The sequence below is a fragment of the Cryptomeria japonica genome, chromosome 2, assembly GCF_030272615.1.
Source record: "Cryptomeria japonica chromosome 2, Sugi_1.0, whole genome shotgun sequence".
Lineage (NCBI taxonomy): Eukaryota > Viridiplantae > Streptophyta > Pinopsida > Cupressales > Cupressaceae > Cryptomeria > Cryptomeria japonica.
The window spans coordinates 676,155,239-676,181,679 of record NC_081406.1 but is presented as its reverse complement, the minus strand read 5'-3'; the positions used below and the strand labels follow the sequence as shown (position 1 = coordinate 676,181,679).

Below are 26,441 nucleotides of genomic sequence, written 5' to 3'. Positions count from 1 at the left end.
ATTATCGCAAAAAAAACCTTAATAACAAGGAAAATAAGATAAATAACAATTTAAAACTCCGAATTAGTTGTAGAATTCATTTTATAGTTCAAACTATCTCTACGAGATGAAAGAAGGGTGGGTCTAACATTAGGTATTACAATAATATCGTATATGGATACAGTCAATAGATAAGACGAGAGAATTTATGCCTTCATTTGACAAATGACAACAAAATGTTAGAAAGAATTAAATACAACCAAACAAAATTGATCTAGCTGCATACAAATTGCCATAACTAAAACTACTGAAATCATGGCAAGTGACTTGTCTCAAAATTCTGCACCAATTGTGTCGTGCTGTTAACGATGGCGATGAAAAATAATGAGAATAATTTACAAGATATGCACAACATGGATCTGTTGAAGAGCTTTAGAAACTTTTAAGCAAATGTAAATGGCAGATGTAAAGCCAATTTCCACAACCTTACTAGCACCTCCCTACCGATGCCACAAATGGCCATTTCTGAAAACAAGGTATAGACATCTATTCCCTGGCCCCAAAGGATAGAGGAATTCCTCGACAATGTAGGTGCAACTGCTCCATTATCCATGCATGGCGATGTTTCTCCTAACCACTCCCACCATTCTTATATCCAACGAAACAAAAATGGGCTCCCAGCAAGATGAAAAAATAGGATGCTTCCCCTCTCTCCCCTCGCCTCCCAATACCATTCAGGTGAGTGTTTCCTAAGTTCCTTTAAGGCACTTCTTTGGGGAATTTAATCTATTGTGCCTTAATCACCCTCACGACTCTAACATGCTACGATGCCTTTACTGCTATACCACCCCCTAACAGTTTCAAGTGTCATGCGTGCCAATTTAGACAATTCCAAGATGCATTTCACAAAAGCATTATATAATGTTTATTAATTTCTTAAAGAATTTCCTTTCCACGTTAATTCTACATTTTTATCAGTCTATCTATTATTTCTATTTTCTATTTATGATCAAATTAAAATTTATAAAATTTAACATCCACTAGATAAAACAAGTGTAAATATTTATACGCACACACATATGCAATCTAACTACGAAGATTTTTCTATGTGGTGTCTTTGTTTGATTTTGTCATGGCATTTCGCTTTTAAAATTCAACTAACTACTTAAAATAATTATGTTGAAAAAGTGGGCTGTGACATCAAATACATCCTTGGAGATGGAATAATAAAAGCATTTTGTCTGCCTAGGTAGTTTACTTCTTGTTATGTTCCATTATAAATACTACCGTTCAGATGCAATATAAGTTACATATCTTTTGTCATTGTGACATTTCATTCCTAGCAACCATAACAATGCAATAGTTATGTCATAATCAGGAACCAAAGAGAGTGCATTCTGTATTATTGTGACCGTTGCTATATTTTTAGCAATCATTACAGTATGTGCATGCTAGCAAGCTAATTTGGCACCTACATGTTTTATAAACTTCTTCCATGATGGTTCTTATAGGATATTTGCCTTTCCACAATTCTATTTAATGAAACTCAAGTCGGATAAAACATTACCTGTCAAATATTAAAATTCCCTCCACAAGAAATTTCATGCATTATGCTATTTTCTCCTTTATTTTCACCACCATGTGCTACTGCTAGTTTAAACTAGAGTAGACATTTGAAGGCTGCAACATTGTTATTAACATCAAAGTTCATTATTACAAATAATACATCGAGGCCATATATAAAACAAAGATCAAACAATCTATATAAGGGTTACATTTTTCTCTTCACACTATACTTGGTTATGTGAATGTCTTGAGAAGTTCTCCATCTAAATATACTGCAGACATGGACGTCTTTTGTTTGAAAGTATCTTGTACATTTCCCTGCAATGATGTATTAGCATCTTATGTCTCTCCAGTACTGACATCACCGAGAGGTACAGATTCTACAAAAATAAAAGTTTAACTTGAGAATATTTTGTCTATGGATTAATACCAATATAGATTCCTTTTGTTAGAAAAGACATTACCTCTCCCAACCATTAAAGTAGCACTTTTTATACCCTTTTCAAGAGAAAATGTTGACATGTTCTCTTGCAATTACTCCAACAAGCACAACCAAGAGCATAAATTCCCAAGGCTCATTATCTGCTCATTTATCCTTTCACAACTGTCATCTTGGCCACAAAATTTTGAGCATGTTGGGATTGTATAAAGAAAGTAGCCAATGCAATAAGAAACAGGAAATTTCAAAAAGTTTTCTTTGTCCAATTGTGGACAACTTCAACTTAATGATTAAAGAATGAATTATTGACTGCCCGTGTTTTCTCTGGTATTCATTTGATTTTGTTGTGAAAGATGCGGCCAAATCAAGAAGCTTGAGGAAAATTTCTAGTTATTAACAAGAAAATTAACTCTCAATAAACATAATTTGTCACGATCCCTTCAAGCTTAGCCAGAAAATATTGCTGTTACTATCCTTGTTGAAAGTGGAGGACCGCTTCGCCTGTCAAACCATCAATGCAACTTTCATTAGCATCTCTAAATGCGATATATTTTTCAAGACATCATGATTCATATCATGCGATATTCTCATCACCTCTGCAAACAAATAGCATTGCCTGAAGTGCCCGGTATGTCAGTTCTACAGGTTTCCAATATTTTATTTATAATTATAGGGCAAACCTGGATTTGCAATGCATGGTGTCCTCTTATTGAAAATACAATGCATGAACTCATGCTGTGTGAAAGTCAATTTGAGCTGCTACATCTCATATTGCAAACAGAGAGTTCCTTCTTTACTCCTTACAATAGCCTTAATATTTTAAACTTACTAGCACTTTCAATCTGCTTCAACTTTTAAGCAACTTACTCTTACTGGTCATTGTCTTATTGTTATTGTTCTATGTAGTGTATTTACAAAGGATACAACGTAAGGGTAAAATAATTTGCCCCCTCAGTTGACTGCGGCCTTACCCCTTTGATAAATCAAATATAAGTGCCCAATGCATATACTTGGTTGCAGTTGCATGAGAAATCCTAACATTATGTGATATGACTTTTCAGGATTCAGCTGCATAGTTTTGAGTCAATCTGCATTAACCAATATTCCATCAAACATGGATCAATGAATATCTCCTCAAAACTGTGCAGCTGAATCTTGAAACATCATATCACATAATATGATGCACCGTGGAACTCCCACTTGTAGAAGTTTTAACACATATTCTATTGCAGATTTAGTCTATTACCAGAGTTAGTAATAAATGGATTGTTCCGTGACATAACTCACCTTACAAAGTAAGATTCATTTGAGTTTGATTACATGGACATCTAGCTATTCTCTAAAATAATTTTATTTATTTATTTTTAGAATAGCAACCAGATGCCAAGTGATAGTAGTTTGCCATTGTTAGTTTAATGTAGAGAATTATTGAAGAAAGGACCTGAGTGTCCACTAAGTTTATTAAATATACACATGGTAAGAAACCCAAATATAAATCAGAAGAGAGTTAAAAACATAATCATGATATCCTACTCTGTATTGCTTTTTACATTTCCAGCAAGTGCTAGTCCTTGAGTTTAGAAAAATATAGAGTTCCCTTACCATGCATCCGTTTCACAAAGCGATCAAATTCAGAAAAGTATGTTCTCTCCATTAAAGTAGGGCCGAGCCTTAGGTATGTGAAAGTAACTAAGTGCCGTCTGTCGGGATCATTCCTTGGCTTTGCATTCTCAAGAATCCTATTGTAGCTGTCTCTATCATAGCATGGAAGGGCATTGACACTTGCAACACGTATGCCAGCATCCCAAGATGCATTTAAGACCTGAAACGAAGATGGCTCAGAACTTAAATATACAGAATATTTCAATAAATTTGAATAGCTTCTTGTTTTCACCTGCCATACAAGGCCTTGTGAATCTTCCATTGCATCCAGGAGCCCCTCATCACGATCCAAATTGGGCAACTCAACAGAGGTGAAGTTAAATGTAGCATCATGTTTCTTAAGAAGTTGGCAAATAGGGGCATAACCATCCATATTGGATGAATTGTAGAAGCCTGCTGTGAGTTCTGCAGCATGACTGGCAGTTTTATACCACAAGTGAACTCCTGAAACCTGATTTTTACAAATGGATTTACATGTTATTACTTTGCAGTTTGCATTTTTAACATTTGAAACTACACAACCTTTTAATATTTGAACAAGATTTAGATACACACAAAAACATATTCATTTGAAAATGCAAACCATGTGAATATGAAGAACTTTTCAACTGAAGAAATAAAATTGAGGGAGGCTGTAATTAAAATGACAAATTTGGATTCTGGAATCAGTTGGAAAGATTGGAGGTGATGTATGTTATAATTCAGTTAATGAAGGTTCCTCCAATCCTAAGTAAACAGTAAACCAAAGTCTATATCTGATTTATTTGGTAACAAAGGTTTTTCAATTTTACGTTCATTTGTTTGCAGTGACACATAATGGGATAAGAACTATCTGGAAACCTACATTATTAGATCAATGTCAGAATTTTTAGAGTCTTGCTATGATGGGTCCAATATTGAGACCTGAAATATCAAATCTTTATCTAATAATTGAATTCCTATGTTATTTAAAGTCCAACATTTTGTGTCTTGGTATGATGGGTCCAGTGGCAAGCCCTGAAATGTTGAATCTTAATCTGATAATTCTAAGCCTGAAAATGTCAGATTAACCTAATATTTCACTGTTATTAGATTGATATCCTATGTTTTGAGTATTATTATGAAGGGTCCAGTAGGGGACTGTAAATGTCAGAGATTGATGTAATAAGTCTTGTATTATTGGATTCATGTCTGAAGTTATGGGTCTAGCTATGATGGGTATAAATTTATAATAACAAGACCTGAAATGCTGCCAATTAATTCAATAACACAGAAATTTTCAGATAGTTCTATTCTACTAAAAGTTCATAAAACTCTATAATAAGATGCAAACAACACCTTTGTTAGTGTTACCTTAACAGCTATTTGGGTGCCCTCAAATGCAAAGTTTGCAAAAGAAAGAACACGATCACAATGCTCTATTAACACTTGTGAATACCAACGCAGAAAGAAGCGTCCATAGTAGCTATCATAATCTCCTCCATCACAAAAAAAGTCTGTGTCAAGAGGTTGAGAATTATAGAAACCAGCATTGTCAGGTCCTCTGGCCCAGAAAGAATGTCCACGTGCTTCAGCCGCTTTTCTCAAGCTTTTCTGCAAATACTTATCATAACACTGAACAAGGAAAGGAGCATATGTTGAAATCCAGAAAATACCAATAACCTTTATTATATACATTAATCCCAATGCACAATCCTTAATTTGTCAGAACAGTCCAAAGTATAGAAAAAATGACTCATGGTTCATTTCTTCTTTTTTTTTTCTTTCAAATAGATTAAATAGATCTAATCCATTGCAAAAATTCAAAAAAAAAGTCAGAGTTCCTGCACTAAATTGCAATGAAAGTAAACGATTTAATACATATATAGCTGTTTTGATTGACTAGATTGCTCATAGGGATTTTGCAAGAACAATACCTTCCACTGGAGCAGGCTATTACATTTTACAAGTCTACCTAGAAATAAGAGATACAATCTACACTACCTAGAAATAATTACATTTTTATCAAGATTAAACAGATGATAGAAGGTTGCGGCTAAGACACAGGTATAGAAGAGGCTTACAGATGCTGTAATTGGCTTCATTGGTGCAGAAGGAATTGGTTCTTTTTCAGCTGTTGGGGTCCCCACACTTGATAAATGTTTGCAAGGCAAACTGTTGTTAATCACACAGTCTTATGATATGGAGCAACCATGACACTATGAGGGCTAATAACACTTGTGAAATGAGTCCACACCAAAAGATGAAGCCAGACTATTTGAGGGGATATTTACCTTAAACTTATTTAGGCCGCCTAAAATATAGCAGTTCAGGCGTGTAAAATTCAAATCCTAGACCTGCAATCTTCTGATTCCAACTCCTAGGGAGTAAGACTTGTTATGAAGTTTTGACAATAATTGACAAGACCATTCCTATATATCCATTTAATAATTTGATCAAATCATATTGATTGTGATATGCGAAGATAGGTTGCTCTCCAGTCCCAATGGTGGTACCCTCTTGTAGAGGAAACTAACGTAGTTGTGTTATTTCTTGTCCTATTGAGAGATGGTCTTCTTGTCAACATGTGGTTTATTTTCCTTTTTATTCATTTTTTAATACACAGGTTGAATAAATGATCACCATGCCACAAATGGACTTACCAAATACCTTTTACCTCTATATGAGGCTGTAACAGCCTTAGAATGGGAACAAATTTGATGCTTATAAGAATTTAATATTCTTGATAAGTTAAAGCCCAAGATATAAGGATCAATAGCATCAAGCAAAAAGTGGCAATAGTGAACAATAGTTTTGCTTGGGTGCACACTATTGATGGCTCAGCCAAGTCAAATTGGACTTAGAGAAATGGCTCGTTGTGTAAATCTCCACCTAAGTTGATTTAGGTGCAATTTTTCTATGGCTTGATCACTCACATCTTCCACTTGGGATGCAATAGCAATATAACACATGTTTACCGCTACAACTGATAAATTAAACACAGGAAATAATAATGTACATGACAATGCATACCAGACACAATAGTAAAATATACCTTTATTAGCACATGCAATTATTATAGAGAAAAAGACCAGAGATGGTCGGCCAAGGATTGCAATAGATCCAACTATACCGTACTACCCTCCTTGGCGGTACACAACATATTTAAAGGACCCTACGGTTGCCGTGAGGAACACAACCATCAACCAATGGACATTGTACTACCCGGGAGTGACAACCCACTTAATACAATTAATTAATACATTGGTAGATAACAAATATTATCAAACATAATGTTAGGCATTTTATGCCAACTACATCATCCCCCCCAAAAGAAAAAGTTGTCTTCTAGACAAGTAAACATCAAGTAATATCTGAAAAGACTAATGATAAGAGTGTAGGCAATGACTTGTACTGGACAACCCCAACTTGTAGTGTACCTGTCAAATCAATTGAGGGGTTGGGGGCAACAGGATCAAGGGGTAGCGCCCCTCGCGGGGTCCCGGGGCAGCACAAGGAACTCCATGGTGCACATGATTTTCATGATTTTTTAAGATGCCAAAAACAATGCCGATGAAGCCAAAAAGTGGATACTTCGTAGTGTTTAACCATGGCCCAAGTGGCGTTTCAACATACAGCTTGCAACTTTTACAAACTTGTGGCCTTGACTCATTCTTCACGTACAGGTTTGACTAGTTTTCTACGTACGGTTTAGTGTTTCCGTAAGATGTCTTTAAATTCAAGTACAACTCCTCTATATCGTACGACTTCTCACCTACCTCATACAGACTTGACTTCTCTATTGTCGCGTGCGGTTCCATGTACAGCCTCAACTCATGCGTCCTCTTCTCTTGTTCATACGATATGTGAGCTGGTCCCACGTATGGTCTTTCATTCCCGTACGGTTTATTATCTCCCCTTTTGTACGACATGCAGGATTTTCTCCCGTATGACATGTTTATGGTTTCTTTTTACAACTCCAAGTGGTGAGGATGCTTTCTTCCCCACTTGCTTCGTATGACATCAACTCCTCCTTCTCGTCAGACTATACGGCATAGCCTACGACGTACAATGGCACTTTACTCTCAGCTCCTGTGGACGGTATGGTCAATCTTCTCTCGGTTGTTGCACTTGTGAATTGTCGACGTACGGTGTCAAACCCTTAGTGTCGACCTCCAATTCCGGCAATTGACTCTTGACTCCTGTGGACCGTATGGTCAAATGTACTCTCAACTCTTATGGGCCGTATGATCAACTGACTCTTGGCAGTATCCGATTCTGATTTTTGTATGGTGTACTTACTCTCAACTGATTTTCATACGGTGTAATTACTCTCGGCTGATTTCCGTATGGTGGAATTACTCTCGGCTGATTTCCGTACGGTGAAATTACTCTCGGCTGATTTTCGTATGGTGGAATTACTCTCCATAACTTTACACGCTTTCATTGGTTGCTCTACACCAAGGGTTGTAGCTTCAAGGAAATTACATGTTGGCGAAAATACCTTGTAGTCCTCTATTTGCCAATGGAATAATCCATTGAGGGAACTTGTTTCATCCTCCAAGCAATCTTCCAGTTTCAGTACCCCTTCATCGTTAGGTTTCATGCCTTTTCTCCCTTTGTCCATACCTAACTCTCCACCCTCGGACTCTGAGTCAAAGAATGCTAGTTCTTTGCTCACCGTCTGATTCCTCAGGTCGATGACGTACTTCCTCCCGTCACTCTTGATCGAGAGTGTATTCTACTTCCAATTATGATTCGCCTTGGCCATAATCAACCATCCCCTCCCAAGGAGTGCATCGTACACCTTCTTCTATAACAGGATGACTATGAAGTCCAAGAAAAATTGTTGTGTCCCAATCATTACTTTTTGTGCCATCAATGTTCCCAACGGTTCGATGCCGTGTTGGTCGGCACCTACCATGTAAGAACCCTTACTAACTTTGCCCTTAAATCATTGATTTCTACCCTCGGGAATTTTGTCAAACACTTGTCTTGCAAAGTCTGTACTTGCTGTTATGAGTTTTTTGTTTGTATTGTTTGGGTCTTGTACACTGCAATTAATGTTTTGAATGCCTCTAACCATGAAAGATTGACTAACAATGTCATAGAAATGATATGCCAATTGATTTTGATACATATAAGTAACTAAAAATAACAACTACAGCTGCTTGACAAATCATCAAACACTTGGCATGCAAACTAGAAATTATGTGGCAGCAGCATAATGAAGTTTTTATTAGTTATTCTCACACCAAATAGTTACAAAGGTATAACATGTAATTTCCAAAACTTATGACAGCAAAATTAGAGAACCTGATATGTAAAATGCTTGCTGCAAATGATGGTCTCCACTCTTCAATGGACTGCCAATTAAACACGTTCCTGCTGTAGCTACGAATAATTTGCCAATTAATGCCTGATTTCTTAGTACTGTAGCACGTCACTATTCACGCCACTGTAGCGTTTCACTATTCACGGATTACTGTAGCGCGAGTACTGTAGCGCGGTTACCGTAGCGTCTACTGTAGCGCGGGTACTGTAGCAGCAATTGTATCTTGAAATGATTGCTTCAATTCTGATTTTTAATGGCTGCCAAATGAAACTATAGGTCTGCAATTGATATATATTCGAAAATCTGCATACCCTAGATGTCTTCCCTTCTTTTTAAAGCCCAAATAGAACTCCAGAATGAAGCTCTCCTGAAATGCCAAATTTAGTGGATATTTCACCACCTCAAATGGTTGCAACACTGAAGAATTGTCGCTCTCCAATGGCTGACTGAATCAGAAACCCTTGGCTTCTTCTCCCAAGTTCATAACAAACAAATATCAATTCTCTGGATGGATGATATAAAATGAGCTCTTAAGTCCCTTTTTATTCTTTCTTATGAGAGCTCGAACACTTTCTTGGCCAATGTGGGATCAAAGACATATTCACACATTATAATATTAAAGTGACTTTTTTATTATAAAGTTACTTTATAACTTTATAATAACATTAAAATATTTAAATAAATCACTTAAGTCACTTTTAATTAAATTAATTAAATATAAAGTCACCTTTTTTTATTTTATTTTATTTAATGACTTAATAAGAAATTAATTTAATCAATTTCTCCTTATTTCTCCACTTAGCCTTCGGAGAATGTAAAGGCTAAGAACTCCACTGAGATGCTAAAAAGGTGGGGACATTACAGTCCGCCCTTCCTGAAATTGCTTGTCCTCAAGCAACTTCAACTCCGGATGCTGCAAAATCTCCTCATTCTCCCAAGTAGCATCCTCTATTGGCAAATCCTTCCACTTCACCAAATATTCCCGGATGGTACGTCTCCTCAAGTTCCTTTCTTTGAAATCAATGATAGCCTCTGGTATCAAAACAAGTTTTCCCTCATCATCCAGGGGTGGTAGTACTGTAGAAGGCACAATATGATGTCCTAGCGCCTTCTTGAGGCGTGACACATGAAAAACGTTGTGTACCTTGCTCTCTGCCGGTAAATCTAACTCATAAGCCACCTCTCCCACTTTCCTGATAATCCTAAATGGACCATAGTATCGTGGCTTAAGTTTCTTGGCACCACTCTTCTTGAGAGTGGATTGACGGTAAGGCTGCAACATAAGATACACCATATCTCCAACCTCAAAAGTCCGCTCAGTCCTCTTCTGATCTGCATACTGCTTCTGCTGATTCTGTGCCTTAGTTATATTATCCTTGAGAGTCTTAACAATGTCTTGACTCTCCTGTAACAAATCACCTGCACTGGGCACTCTACTGTCACTCAAAAGCAGATCCATAAAATTGGGTGCCTCATGCCCATACAGGGCCATAAAGGGTGACATCTGAATAGACATGTGATAAGTGGTATTGTAGCAATACTCACAGAGATAAATCCACTTTACCCATGCCTTTTGTTGCCCTGCTATATAATTTCTGAGATATCCCTCCACCCATTTGTTCACTATCTCCGTCTGACCATTTGTCTGAGGGTGGTAGCTAGTACTCGGAGTGAGCTCTGTCGCACACAACCTGAATAGCTCCTGCCAAAAGTGACTCATAAACCTGCTGTCCCTGTCACTCACAATGCTCCGAGGTAAGCCATGTAATCTGAATATCTTGAAGAACAACTCTGCCACCTGCGTAGCAGTGTATGTAGCAGTGATTGAAAAAAAGTGTGCAAACTTCGTAAGGCGATCCACAACCACATATATGCAGTCCCTGCCTTGGGCTCTAGGCAGTCCTGTGATGAAGTCCATAGACAAACACTCCCACTTCCTATCAGAAATCGGAAGTGGCTGAAGTAAACTGGCTGGATAGGAGTGTTCTTGCTTATTCTGTTGGCAGGTGGGACACTCCCTAACATACTGAAGTACCTCTGCTTTGAGCCCTTTCCATGTGAAGCGCTCTCTAATCTGCCGGTATGTCTTGTAGAAACCAGGATGTCCTGCCATAGGTGAATCATGAAAAGATTTCAGAACCATCCTCCTCACTGCTGATCCTGGAACCAAAAATATTCGCCCTTTGTAAATGATGAGCTCATTCACAAGGGTGTATCTACTGTCCTGAATAGTCCCATCTATGAATCCAGCTGCCCAAGTATCCTTTGCATACTCTGCAAGGATCAAGTGTCTCCAATCCTCCGATATGTCTGTCAATAAGCTCAAATGGGGCCAACGTGATAAGGCATCAACAACTACATTCTGTGTCCCCTTAAAATATGTAATGTCAAAGTCATAGGACTGTAACTTGCTCACCCACTTCTGCTGCCTATCATTGAGATCTCGCTGCCCCAAAAAGTATTTTAGAATATTATGGTCGGTTTTGATAGAAAATTTGCTACCTACCAAATATTGCCTGAATTTAGCCAAAGCATGCATAATAGCTAACATCGCCTTATCATAAATGCTGAATCTCCGCTCTGGCCCTCTCAATTTCCTGCTCTCATAAGCAATAGGGTGCTTCTCCTGCATAAGCACCGCTCCAATGCCCTCCCCGGAAGCATCACAGTGTAGCTCAAAAGGTTTGCTGAAATCTGGTAATGCTAACACTGGACAAGAAGTCATCAACTCCTTAAATTTCTCAAAACACTCCTGTGCCTCAGGAGTCCACAAGAAAGCTCCCTTTCTCATCAAATCTGTCAAGGGTGCTGCATGCCTAGAATATCCATCCACAAACCTCCTATAGAAACCACATAATCCCAGAAAGCCCCTCAACTGTGTAAGGTTCACCGGTGAAGGCCACTCCACAATGGCACGAATCTTTTCAAGATCCATGCGTACGCCCTCTGCACTGATGATGTGACCCAAGTACAACAACTCTGTCATGCCCAAATCACACTTCGACTCCTTTGCATACAAGGACTCTCTGCCCAATATATCCAACACCGTGTCAAGGTGAACCAAGTGCTCCTCCCAAGATCTACTGTACACCAAGATATCATCGAAGAAGACAAGAACAAATTTCCTCAACTGAGGATGGAAAACCCGATTCATTGTTGCTTGAAAAGTAGCAGGTGTGTTAGTTAGCCCAAATGGCATAACTACAAACTCAAAATGGCCACAATGACATCTAAAGGCTGTCTTCTCAATGTCCTGCTCTCTAACTCTAATCTGGTGATAACCTGATCTCAAATCTATCTTCGAGAAGAAGCAAGCTCCATGAAGCTCATCTATCAACTCATCGATCCTAGGAATGGGGTACCTGTTTTTAATTGTCTTCCTATTAAGCACCCTGTAATCAATGCATATCCTCAATGTCCCATCCTTTTTCTTCACTAAGACCACTGAAGAAGCGAAAGGAGACTTACTTGGTCTAATGTGGCCCATAGCAAGTAACTCCTTTACGGTTTTCTCAATTTCATCCTTCAACCTCTTCGGATGCCTGTAAGGTGTAATCATGATGGGTTTAGCCCCCTCCTCTAACTCAATGATGTGCTCAATACCCCTGTCTGGTGGTCTACCTGGTGGAATGTCACTGAACACCTTAGAGTGTTTAACTCTAAGCTCCTGAATATCAGGAGGATATTCAATCTTCTGCTGTCCCTCCTGTGATGGCATCAACATGCACTCTGCTGCCCACTCTACCTGATCATGTCGAATCAATCTAGCCATCCTCCGGAAAGAAACCATCCTGAGATCACTGTCCCTGATTGCCTTAAGAATATGTGTCTTCCCATTCACTTTAAACCTCATCTCCATCTCCTTGAGGTTAAGAGTGAACTCCCCAATATCATGCAACCAACTCATCCCAAGGACTATATCTGTATCTCCCATAGGCACAACATAGAAATCTGCCTTAAAAAGTCATAATTATTAACTTTCAATGGGAGTCCAGTGATCTTACGATCACATTTGAGGACATAGCCATCAGCTACCCTCACTCTAATTCCCCAAACTCCTCTGTTTGTATGCCACGCTTCTCCACCATCCTAGCATCAATGAAATTATGAGTGGCACCTGTATCAACCAAAGTTATGACTCGCTGTCCAGCAAGCACTCCTCTCATCCGGAATGACCCTTCCTGCCTAATACTTGTGAGACGAGCTTCCCTAAGTTGCCCATCTCCTTCCCCATCCTTGGACTCCATTTTAGACAAGTTTTCAGCCTTGTCTTCCTCTTTTTCACCATCTATTTCCTCTATATCAGACTGCTGGTCTGAATTATCTGATTCTGATTCCTCATAGTATGCCCACATAACTCTGTTAGCTTTGCCCTTTGGTCTAAGAGGACAATCATGGTTTGCATCATAGGGTCCTTTACAGTAGAAACATAATTTTTTCTTCCTCAAATCATTTAATGTTTCCTTATCAAAAGGTGTTGGAGTTTTATCTTTAGAATCATTTTTAAAATCAGTCCTCTCTGGTTTTTTATAAAATGGTTTGTTATCCTTACTAGAAGATGCTCCTTTGGACTGAAATTTGTTTGTTGGGACTGCATGTTCCATCCTTCTTGCCTTTTTCATAGCTTCCTGTAAAGAAATAGGATCAAATGCCTTTATCCAACCTCTCAGTGGTTCGGATAGGCCCTCAATGAAAAGAACTATCAATCTACGCTCTGAAATGTTTGGCACCATGACTGCCAACCGCTGAAATTCACCAATGAAATACTCCAAGTTGCCTGTTTGTTTCAGTTGTGCTAAGTCCCGGAAGTAAACCTCTGGATCTTTCTTGTCAAATCTTTCAACCAACCTTTCCACGAAGTCCTGGTACTCTGTCACCTGATTATGCTGAAGTGTTACCATACCATGGTACCACCAATCATGTGCTACTCCCTCCAAATGCAAAGTGGCGTATTTGATAGCTTCAATCTCTGTCATTGGCCTCAGTGCCAAAAATGTGTCAAGCTTATGAATCCAAGCTTGAGCTGTCATCTTACCACTCCCATCAAATGTAGGCATAGTAAGCTTGCCTGTAAATCTATTTAGCTCACTATTTTGACCTCTAGGCCTCCTATCCTGTCTGAGTGACTTGTAATGCTCTCTCCTCTGATTAACAAATCTCTCGAATGTCATCCTCTCTTGCACCTGTGGAGTTAATAAATCCCATTCGTCATTCGCAGCCATGAGGATATCTGCGAACATCTCCTCTCCTGGTTCTCCTGTAGGTGCTACCTCAGGCTCATCTCTAATGAAGGTAGGACGTGTAGGCCTATCTGCTGTCCTGGAATGAGTCCTATGAGCTCTAGGTGACCCCACTGCACTCCTGTTATCCCCTTGCTCCTGATTCTATCTGTCTTGTGGGTTCATGCGCTCAATCATGGTGGTGAGTGCCTGCAAGGCCTGAGCCATCTGCTGCTGTCCTGTAGCCATTACTCTGAAAAATTCCCTTGTTTCTTGCTCCTCATTCCTATCGCCTTTGGGTGGGCTACCCCCTTGCCTGTCACCCATGGTGCCCGGCTGCCTGTCAAATTCTTGTTCCCTGTCAAACAAAGCTCGCCTGCGAGTGTAATATCTGTGAGAGCCAACCTCAGGCGGCTGCATGTGATTGCTAAACCCTCAGGATGGCAGGATTTAGCTCTGATACCAATGTAAGAACCCTTACTAACTTTGCCCTTAAATCATTGATTTCTACCCTCGGGAATTTTGTCAAACACTTGTCTTGCAAAGTCTGTACTTGCTGTTATGAGTTTTCTGTTTGTATTGTTTGGGTCTTGTACACTGCAATTAATGTTTTGAATGCCTCTAACCATGAAAGATTGACTAACAATGTCATAGACATGATATGCCAATTGATTTTGATGCATATAAGTAACTAAAAATAACAACTACAGCTGCTTGACAAATCATCAAACACTTGGCATGCAAACTAGAAATTATGTGGCAGCAGCATAATGAAGTTTTTATTAGTTATTCTCACACCAAATAGTTACAAAGGTATAACATGTAATTTCCAAAACTTATGACAGCAAAATTAGAGAACCTGATATGTAAAATGCTTGCTGCAAATGATGGTCTCCACTCTTCAATGGACTGCCAATTAAACACGTTCCTGTTGTAGCTACGAATAATTTGCCAATTAAATGCCTGATTTCTTAGTACTGTAGCACGTCACTATTCACGCAACTGTAGCATTTCACTACTCACGGATTACTCTAGCGTGAGTATTGTAGCGTCTACTGTAGCGCGGTTATTGTAGCATCTACTGTAGCGCGGGTACTGTAGCAGCAATTGTATCTTGAAATGATTGCTTCAATTCTGATTTTTAATGGCTGCCAAATGGAACTGTAGGTCTACAATTGATATATATTCGAAAATCTGCATACCCGAGATGTCTTCCCTTCTTTTTAAAGCCCAAATAGAACTCCAGAATGAAGCTCTCCTGAAATGCCAAATTCAATGGATATTTCACCACCTCAAATGGTTGCAACACTGAAGAATTGTCGCTCTCCAATGGCTGATTGAATCAGAAACCCTTGGCTTCTTCTCCCAAGTTCATAACAAACAAATATCAATTCTCTGGATGGATGATATAAAATGAGCTCTTAAGTCCCTTTTTATTCTTTCTTATGAGAGCTCGAACACTTTCTTGGCTAATGTGGGATTAAAGACATATTCACACATTATAATATTAAAGTGACTTTATTATTATAAAGTTACTTTATAACTTTATAATAACATTAAAATATTTAAATAAATCACTTAAGTCACTTTTAATTAAATTAATTAAATATAAAGTCACCTTTTTTTATTTTATTTTATTTAATGACTTAATAAGAAATTAATTTAATCAATTTCTCCTTATTTCTCCACTTAGCCTTCGGAGAATGTAAAGGCTAAGAACTCCACTGAGATGCTAAAAAGGTGGGGACATTACATACCAAGTGGAAGGTCGGCGGCCAGAGTGTTAGCTTCCCCAGACATTTCCAAGCGTCCTTCGACAACACATTAACTCCCGAGCCCCCGTCGACGATGGTGTTTGCCAACTTTTGGCCCATTATTTCCATCTCGACAACAATCGACTTCCTCCCAATGCTCATTGTCAGCAACATTGGATCACTGGCCTCATTCCCTTCGACTGGTGTTTTTCCTGTCAGTTCCTCCTCTTGTGGCTTACATTGATTCTGGATGACTGTGTCATCACTGCCTGTGTTGGCAATTGCCATTCTCAATTGCGGTATAGTTTGAAGAAGGTCTGTCACCTTGATGGGTATGGTTGTCTATAGCACCTATCGAACTATGTTCTTCTTTGATTCTTGCAATGACGTTCCTGCAATTCCATTGGAGGTTGCTCGTTCCTTTGCCAACTTTTGTTCTACTTCGGCTTTGGCTTCTAGGAGTAGTTCTTTCTTCGTATAAGCGTCCAGGTACATCGCCTTCTTCCTTTGTGCTCTCGTGATTGCCAAAATCACCTTGTCTTGTTCCTCTACATCCAACATATTAATACCCTTTTGCTTTAGGCAGTCAGTGTCTTCATGATTCCCAGGTCCACACCATTTGCACAATAGTTGTATTCTATCTTTCTTATTTTAGCAGTCTCTCGCAAAGTGTCCCCATTCACTACATTGTTGACACTGTATGATAGGTCGTCCTCTGGAGTCATACTGTATTTGGTTTCGCCCTCGTTGATTTCCATTGCCGCCAAGCAATACATTTTGTGGTTTCGATGGGCTAGACTCTCCCTATGTGAAGACTACTTGTGTACTTCTCATCTTCAAATTGTACGGGCACTCCTTGATTGAATGCCCCAACACTTGGCAAATCTCACAAAAAATATTTCGAGGACAATTACCTTTCTTGTGCCCCTCGCTTTTGCATTCAGTACACCATAGTTCATTACTTTCTTTATTGGTTCCTTTCTTGGCCTTCAAATCTTTCATCATTTTCAACATATCTTGTCAAAGGGCTTGTATGATTTTGGATTCTTCATCACTGCTACCTTCGGTGCTCTCGTCATGTCGGTCTTCCTCTTCCCTCAGGAGGAGGCTTTGTTTTCACTCTTGATGTCCATCGCCCGATTGTAAGCATTAGTGTACGAGGACGAAGGCACTACTTTCATCTTCTTGCGTAGTGAAGGGATCAATCCCTCAGTGAACCACCTCTTCTCAAACCTGTCAAGTGGCTAGTTCTCCATCTTGTTCAACAATTCTTTGAGCCTATGGTTGTAAGCGCGTACACTCTCACTATTCCCTTGCTTGGTATTGTAGATTTCGGCCACAATCTCGTTGTCACCCCTCAGAATTTTGAATTTTTCCTCAAACACCTTTAGATCAGTCCATCCCGCCTTGTGCTTAGCGTCGAGGTCCGTGTACCAATCAATGGCAATCCCTTGAAGGGTGGCGAGAAAAGCCTTCAGCCAATAGTCCTTGTCATCTTGGCCATTCGCCTCCCATATCGTTATACATGTCTTGCAATGGCGTATGGGGTCCTCTGATCCATCCCCTATGAACTTCGAGAGTTTCTGCTTCTCCTGGGTGTTCATCATTGTTTTCACTCAGAAGGTACCGTGTGTATTCGCCTTGTGTGTCAAAACTTGGGTGGACTGTTTCGACCACAACGTTCTCATGCTTTCCCTACACTCTCGGCCATGCAAGCATCCTCTACACATCCACCTTTAGCGTCTCCAACACTTTGAGTACTTCTAGGTGTACCGAACCCGGATGGACTGTTCTGACCACTACGTTCTGGTGCTTTCCTTGCACTCTTGGCCACATGTGCGTCCTCTACACGTCCACCTCCAACGTCCCAACACTTTGGGTACTTCCAAGCTCTGACTCGTCCCTATGCTCCCTCCGGCCGAGGGTCGGCGAATCACCTAATCACTCGGTCTTGACCACTCTGTGGCCTCTTCTCACCTTTAATGGGGTCTATGGGCACGAATCACTCAAGCCTAACCCGATTTCTTTTAAGGCAACGACACCAAAATGCTTACCGCTACAATTGATAAATTAAATACAAGAAATAATAATGTACATGACAATGCATACCAGACACAACAGTAAAATATACCTTTATTCGCACATGCAATTATTACAAAGAAGAAGACTAGAGATGGTCGGCCAAGGATTACAATAGATCCGACTATACTGTACTACCCTCCTTGGCGGTACACAACATATTTAAAGGACCCGACGGTTGCCGAGAGGAACATGTTGGCATTATTGGCATTAAGTTGTCATTGATGTCAACTGGTTTGGCATGGTCACTGGTGAGTAAGAAGTAGTGACCGGTATAGAAGAAGTAAGACATGATGATGTCAATCCATATGTATGAAAGCAGATTGAAGCTAAGTTACCGGTACACATGAAATGCATCATCTACCGGTAAAGCAGGACCACCGACAAGACAAAGCAAGCAAGCAAGAGAAGAACTGAAGGATGTAAACCGGTATACTCAGAGAAGATTAATGTTGCCGGTAAATGGATTGAGTAGTAGGACCAACATGTTTGATGGAAGGCCAAGTTGAACCACCGACAAAGAAGAGGTTTGTGTAGAAGTTGAGAAAGCCAACTTCACAGACCCCAAAGATCACCTGCATGCAAATAACCTGTCACAGAAAGAAGAGATGGAGACAAACAAGCAAGGGTGCTCTGAAAGCTGAAAAATGTATTCATCCGAGAGAGAGATAAATTACAATGATGAATCCTTATAAAAGGATATTGTGCAACCCTAAAAGAAACCCTAATAGGTAGACATTTAATAATTAATATAATTATTAAATGTCACAAATGCAAACTAAAGTGAAATCTTAAGAGAGGAATAAAGGTAATTTAATCAACATGATTAAATTAAAACCTTTACTCTAACACCCCCCCTTAAGATGAGCAAAAGTGCAGTTACAAACATGTGCAAGAAAGCAAAGGTAACTACAATGCAAGAAAGTAAACTTGGGTCCCGGCAACAAGGCCTGATCAGGTACCCAATTACAACCAAATCTCTGTAAAGTGGAGAAATAGAGAAAACCTCATGGGAAAAACTCTACTCCAAAAAGAGATGAAAGAAATAAATGCACTAATAACAGAAGGATAGGAGGTGGATAACATGATACCCCCCATAGACAACTTCTATCATATAAGTACATATACAATGGTCTCCATAGGAGAAAAAGAAAGAGACTAGAAGCCCCCCCCACAATGAAGAAACTCCTGTCGCACATATGGATGCCTGAGGTAGAATCCAAAAAGAGATCCTGAAGCGGCATATAATATTCCTCCCCTTGGGAAGAAATGGATCCAAAGAACGAAGATGAAGAAACCCTGTGAAGAGAGAAGAATCAATCTGTCTCAAGATGTGTGCCATAATAGGATGCTGAAGAATCCCTCTGTCTGAACTGAAACAAAGGATGTCAAATCCAAACTGAACTGAAGACTCAAAAACTGCAACCTCTGAATGCACAGATGATGGTGGGCTAACAGCTGGAATATGGCTGTCAACAAAGAGGAGCTGAAAATCCTCAAAGTAATCCTCCAAGTCTGCAATATAGGACTCTATAAACAAAGAGGAAATGCCTGCAAGATAAGAATCCCAAGTAGCCATGTCTGAAAGATGTATGATGTCCTGCTTAGCTGAATCAATAGGAGCCAAAGAATAGGCAATATCAAACTGATCAGGAACAAAAGGAGATGATGTTGATACATGTATAATCTCAGTCTGAAGAGTAGGAACTGTGAGACAATCCTCTGATTCATCGGAATATGTAAGGCTGTCTAAATATTGAAGTTCCTTTAAAGTATCATGATCAAAAGGTGTGTTATCTCTCCAACCAATGGGTACAAGACAATCTGAAGCAGGATCCTTTGGGAATGGAGAAAGACTGGGGTCTCCATAGATCTCCCAAAGACGTGTCCAAAGTGAGTGAGGACAATCAATGCCCGATATAGCCCACACAGTGTCAGAATCAACACTAGACAAAATAACTCCTACTATGTGATTTCTAATGATATCCCAAGCTAGTTTTCCCTCTAAAGTTGTTGGTTCAGGTATGAGATCATACAAATAAGGCAAAATATTAAGCCACCTACAGTGTGTAAGTATGCCCTTTGCCCATGACTCATAATTACCCTGTTCTAGAAATACAACTGAAGGGTGAGTAGAAAAACCCATGATAACTCTTCAAATTAACAAATCTGAGACTAAATGATTTTAATACTGATAAAGTAGATCAAATAAAGCCATCCCACGCAAACAAATCATTTCCAAGTCTGAAACGTCCAAGTAAATTGACAGATGTGTGAAAACACAAAGTACTGAATAAAATGTACCTGGTGCAGATTCTGGAAAAATACATGATAGATCTGGAAAGAGCACAGAACCACCTTTCCGACGCCTATTCGCTTTCGAAAAACGGAGTCCGTATGCAAAAGATATGGCTCCTGGAGTGCAAAAAACTTGTTCTGACTTTGACTAGCAAAAAACACTACAAAACGGAAAAATCAGAAAAAAAGATCTTCATCTTTTAGATCGGGCTCGGAACCAGCTTTCCAACGCCTATTTTCATTCGAAAATCCGAGCTAAAATGCCCGAGTTATACCCGATTTAGTAAAACTGCTCCAAAAAAGCCCAAATAGGCCCTTTAAGCCCTCAAGGGCTTAAAAAAAAATAAGCCCCTGGTCCTCTGGGTGACCAGGGGCAGGCGCAGGAGGTGGTGGCGCGGGGGCGGCGCTGGGGCGGCGCAGCTGGCGGCGCGCTGGCTGGGCGCGGGCTGAGAGCGGGCCGGCTGGCTGCGCGCAGGCGGCAGGCGGCGCGTGGGCGAGATACCGCCGGCGGCGGTGGACGCCGGGTGGCCGCCGGGCTGCTTACCGGCGGCGCGGCGGTTTACACTGGCTGCGCCCGGTTTTTTTGAAAAAACCGTGGTTTTTGTTTTTTTTTTAATTTTTCCGCCTCGGTTTTCGTGCCCTAGGGCCGTACGGCCTTGGGGCCAAAATTTTTTTGCCTCCTGGTGCAACTGTGTCCAAATCGGACGAATTTTATATGGAAATAGGGGTTTTTGGGCGCTACGAGCTCAACGGTGAGGTCCGTTTGGGCTCAAAGTGCACCGAAAAAAAATACCCCTATTCCAAAATAAAAAAACAGAAGACACACAGATCTGATGCAACCAAAACCGGAAAATCAGATCTAACCCTCGTAGCTCCAAATTCTTCAGAAGACGAACAGGAAGCAGCAGGTCTGGAGCTCTGATACCATGTAGAAGTTGAGAAAGCCAACTTCACAGACCCCAAAGATCACCTGCATGCAAATAACCTGTCACAGAAAGAAGAGATGGAGACAAACAAGCAAGGGTGCTCTGAAAGCTGAAAAATGTATTCATCCGAGAGAGAGATAAATTACAATGATGAATCCTTATAAAAGGATATTGTGCAACCCTAAAAGAAACCCTAATAGGTAGACATTTAATAATTAATATAATTATTAAATGTCACAAATGCAAACTAAAGTGAAATCTTAAGAGAGGAATAAAGGTAATTTAATCAACATGATTAAATTAAAACCTTTACTCTAACAGTTTGCAGGTATGAAGGCCCATCGGTGGAGTTAGGTTATACCGGTAAGGTGAGTTGAACCGGTAGTCAATCTTGGTTAACGAAGAATGTCAAACGGACATAGCAAACCAAGCAGAGGTGGATGTCGACGAAGATGACAACTGGAAGCTAGGTGGTGATCATGCATAGGTCAGCGAAGTGTGTATCAACATAACAGTCAACAAGCAAGTCAACTTTTATGAAGAACCCGCAAGTCATGAGAGGATGGCAAAAGATAGCGGCTCAAGGAAGACAAGCTGGCAAGCGATTGAACTTATCCTGCAAGAAGATTTGATCTTCGTACTCGTTTGTTGAAGGAAACAGCCGAGCCATTAATGGCGCGTGACAGAGAAATGCAGAAAAGCATGGTGCAAACCTCCAAATTTAGAAAATGCACATTGGAATGTGAGGTGTTGGTGGTGTTGATCGATGACATGCAGATCATCTCTCTGAAAAAGCAGATCAGATCAAATCCAGTACGGATCGAGTTGGTAAAGGCAAAACCTAACACGACACTGTTTTGAATGTTGTTTTGGCGGGAACCCTAGAAGATAAATATGTGAGCTCGAGACTGAAATCTGTTGATGCTTGATGCGAAGAGTGAGAGAGAAGAGAGCTTGAGCAAGGAGAAAGATCATCTTCCTTGGAGTTTATTCTAAGAAAGTTGCAGAGTGAGTTAGCAGGCGAACTGGTGAGAGGGTCTAACCGGTAGAGACAGAGTAACCGGTGAGCTATTGCAGGTCTAACAGTTAAGCTAACCGGTGAGGTGTGATTGATCAAGAAGGCATCCGAGAGTGACATAGTGTGGTGTGAGATTGAGGGAGAAAGAAGAGAGGCTACGAGTAACTGGTGAGTGATCAGAGAGAGTAATCTGATAACCAGCAATGAGAGAACCAGTGAAGAAGAGGGGGTTGTTAACTAGTAAAAATCCATTGATCAGGTGTTGCAGAACTCATTTGCAACCAGGTGCTATAACTGTATCTAAATTGTATTTCATTACACAACACCGAGTTGGAGCTTGGTGCAGGGGTTGGTGCTCCTTGGGTTGGTGTCCTAAATCATTGCAATCCATTGTTTCATTGTGAGGCTAGATTGGAGCAGTAGACTCTAGCAGCATTTCTCATCGAGGTTTTCCCATATTGGGTTTTCCTCGTACATCTGGTGTTGTGGGTTGCATTTGTGTGTTTGCCTCTTTTGATATCCACATTTGTCTTACCGGTTTGATTGTTTAGTGCTTAGGGTAATAACCGGTATTCCAAGGTTGTTTAAAAAGAAAAGAATTTAGGAACCACTGATTCACCCCCCTCTCAGTGGTACATTGTGTTCAACAAAACACAACCGCCAACCGACCGACATTTAACTACCCGAGAGTGACAACCCACTTAATACAATTAATTAATACATTGGCAGATAACAAATATTATCAAACATAACGATAGGCATTTTATGCCAACTACAACACACTTTAGAAGTGGATAAGCCACTAAAGATATCCACCAAGGTAAAAGAAAAGTGGTTTGAGTGTTAATCCTTAAAATGACATAGTAATTTTCCTTTTAGAATCTTGTTTTAATTCAATAGCTACATTCTTTGTTTTAGCCAACTGGAAATTGAAGTTTGTATATTCAAATTAGTAGTTTCGTTCTCCCATATTTGAAAATCTTGTTTGCAAAGTATAACTATCAATAGTCCAGTGCATGTATCCAGGGCAAAAACATAGCCACATAATCATTTTCATTTATGCAACCCCCTTAATGGACCTTGTATAGCATGCATAATTGTATGTCTTGTCTATAGTTTTAGTTCAGGGTCAATTGTTTAACAGAGTTTTAGTTTTAATTTAGATCTCAAGAAGCTTCCCCTCCAAATTTGAAGGGAGATTTTTCTCAAAAATATTGTTCCATTTTGTGTTCTCTTGCAAAAGACAAAAGCACTAACACTAACAAAATTTGTTCAATCACACAAAGGCCATTGAGCAAATATTCTTAACAATAAGGCAAAAAGAAAAATCAGACAAGGCAACTATTTTAAGAAGCAATAGGTGTCCACTAAAAGGAAAATGTTAGAATCCTCCATTAGACATCAAACTTGCCCCCTCCTATAGATAAATGGAACATCCACACAAGGCAATATTTGTAGGAAGAATCTTATGCCCCTTCCCTATAATGTGTATTGTGTTATGAGTAGTCGGCTTGTGGCTACCTATTGGTATGGTTTTATGCACATTCAACACAAAATAAAATACTCAGAGATATCCTATTCTCTCTTGATCAAAATCTTCTATGTGCTAAACAACTCAACCGTGTGACCACAAAGATGACTCCAAAGTTCCCAAATGCGTACAGATAGTCTCAGTTAGTTCGTTGTGATTTGCTAGTAATCTCAAGGGGGACTTACATAATTGTTCGAGGAGTGAATCAATCAAAGGATTTTGCTGGTTTCTGACACTTGTAACTTTTTTTTTGGAATGATTTTGCAATAAGCTCTTTCCAGTCCTACTTCTACTAAGACTTGAAAAGAAAAGGAAAAAAAAGGATGAGTGTTTAAGAAGATAATTCTAATCTTAAGCTAATCTTATCAACTCTAGAGACAAAAATTACAAAAGTGGAATTTAAACCAATTCTTGTTTTGCCAAATTCAACAGCTACACAAGAATAGTGCTATCTTCTAGGGAATTCAAAAGATTTTCATATCACTTATATAAACCAACATATTGAACAATGAATATAGTAATAGAAGTTAAATTCCCATTTACTTGTTCAGGCTAACTTTGCAAAATAATTGAAAATCATCCAATTATAAAAAGTATGAACACATCAACTCCATATTAAGCAATTTTATCAATCCTTCATTCAATCTACCAACTTGGAAATTAAATCTATTCTAATGAGAGCTGAGAAACCATGCTCACTTGCAAAAGTGGACAAAGATTCACCAACATATTGAACAATGAATTGTCTATTACTTAAGAAGTATCACTACAACAATTTCTCCAAAATCTCTCTAACAAATGAAAAGAGGGGGGTTTATATAGACACCCCAATACAAAGCAACGCCCCAGATTGATCTATGATCAAAGACCAAGATTAACAAATAAAACCCTAATTAGGGTTTCTTACAACAAACTCCTTTTTGGCTAGTTAGAAAATTACAATATTGTGAATAACCAATGAGAAAATAGGGAGCAATTTAATATCTTCCACTTGTTGAGTCTAGTTCACTGCACCTGGACATGCCTGACTTGGAACCCTTTGATTGATTGATTGATGACTGGGATGCCACGTCAACTTGCCTTGAAGATTTGATTCCTCAACATGAAGAGTGTTGATACCTGAGGCAATATCTAAGGGAGTGCAATTAAGGAAGATCAAAGGGGGCAAAGGAAATGTTGAGTTAAGGCAAGTCGCGCCTCTAGGGAGGCAAAGGAAGTGATCCAAGCTAGATCGCAACTTTGGGGGGTCACAGGAAATGACTCCAAGATGACATTTTTGCTCATTTAAGCACCTGGCCCTAAGACTTTTCATGATTACTTTGACTTTAGCCCATCCTCCTTTCAAGCATTCACTCTCTAAAACAGTTTGCCCTAACCAAATTTCAGCACCTCGTCATTGATTTTGCAAGGCAATAATGACGATCAAAAGAAATGATCATCCTAGATCATTCATCTCAAAATGTTGAGGAGAAAATCAACTCAACCCATTCAATTCTAAAGGATCATACTGCAAACCTAACCTAAAACCAAAAAACTAAAAGCAAAAGAGGGGGGTCCCCATTTGTGATGGAGGGATGTGTGAAATGGTCACAATAGAGACATTCAGTTATAGATATTTGCTACAAACAAGCTCTCTTTGAGATTGACAAACTATGTTTCTCAATAAGCGATTGGACTTGTAAGAATTGAAACCCTACACTTTACTCAGTGTTTGCAGTCATGTAAAAATGGAGAAATGACTGACATTTGTTCAAGCAAATGAGCTAATATTTATAGCTCTTGGTTTTGGTCACTGAATTGTTTGTGAGAATTCGACTAAGAACCGGATATCATTAATGTGGCAGGTGAATCAAACTCAAATCCCACGAAATCTGCTGAAATGGTGGCCTAGATTTGGCATAGCATTGTTGGTATTTGGAAATCCGACCACCACATGTTGGCATAATTGATGGAGATGATGAAGATGAGAAGATGACCGGTAAAGTTGATATGATCAGGTATTTGTTGTCATTGATGGCAACCATGTTTGTTTAGTCATCTAGGTCATCTAGACCAACCGGTATAGCCTAACCGGTAGTGGATTCAGTTAGATAGCAAAACTGCTAAGTTGTTGTCAACCGGTAAATAGTAACAGAGCGATGATCAAGCAACTAGTACGGACGATTGGAGAAGATTCAAATGTTGCGGTTCAAAATATATGTTCATGACATTGGCTCGTTTGTGATTGAAATCACATCAAGTTTGGTGAACCGGAAAGCACATTTATAATTGACTGTTATGAACTCTATGAAGAATGAATACCGGTATCAGATCTTTAACCGGTAATGATTTAAGATTTGGCGATGGATCTTATCATGATCATAACTTAGTGATGATGTGTCTTAATCCGTGTGTAATGATAAGATGGTATTTGAGCGCGTACAAGGATCAGATTTCTTGGGAAATAGCCAAGTGCTTAGAAGAATGAAACAAGAGTTTGATGGCTTATCAAATCGATGTGCGGTGATCATTCAACGTTGGAAATCATCTAGAAATTTGTTTTAATGATCTGTAATGTATTTTGGTGGAGTGTTTTGCCGCGCTAAATGTAAATTAATTGTATCTTGTTGATGTAATTAGGGTTTGTAGCTGCCCTAACTGAAAAGTGTATTTAGGGCTAGTTGGTGAAGAGATTTTG

At 39.4% G+C, this 26,441-nt stretch overlaps 1 protein-coding gene across 3 annotated transcripts in view; it reads right to left on the bottom strand.

Moving 5' to 3' along the window:
• Positions 1 to 1,551: 1,551 nt before the first annotated feature.
• The window catches only part of LOC131060599 (beta-amylase 2, chloroplastic), a 110,968-nt gene continuing 86,078 nt past the window's right edge, over positions 1,552 to 26,441 (bottom strand). For 2 of the 3 annotated variants that reach the window (XM_057993894.2, XM_057993892.2), the window contains exons 7-10: positions 4,979 to 5,239; positions 3,879 to 4,097; positions 3,587 to 3,806; positions 1,552 to 2,485 (exon numbers count right to left, since the gene is read on the bottom strand). In XM_057993894.2, the coding sequence (XP_057849877.1) occupies positions 2,454 to 2,485; positions 3,587 to 3,806; positions 3,879 to 4,097; positions 4,979 to 5,239 (732 nt within the window). In that variant the 3' untranslated portion in view covers positions 1,552 to 2,453. The remainder of the gene's footprint in view (positions 2,486 to 3,586; positions 3,807 to 3,878; positions 4,098 to 4,978; positions 5,240 to 26,441) is intronic. The other variant, XM_057993895.2, reaches the window with a different exon arrangement.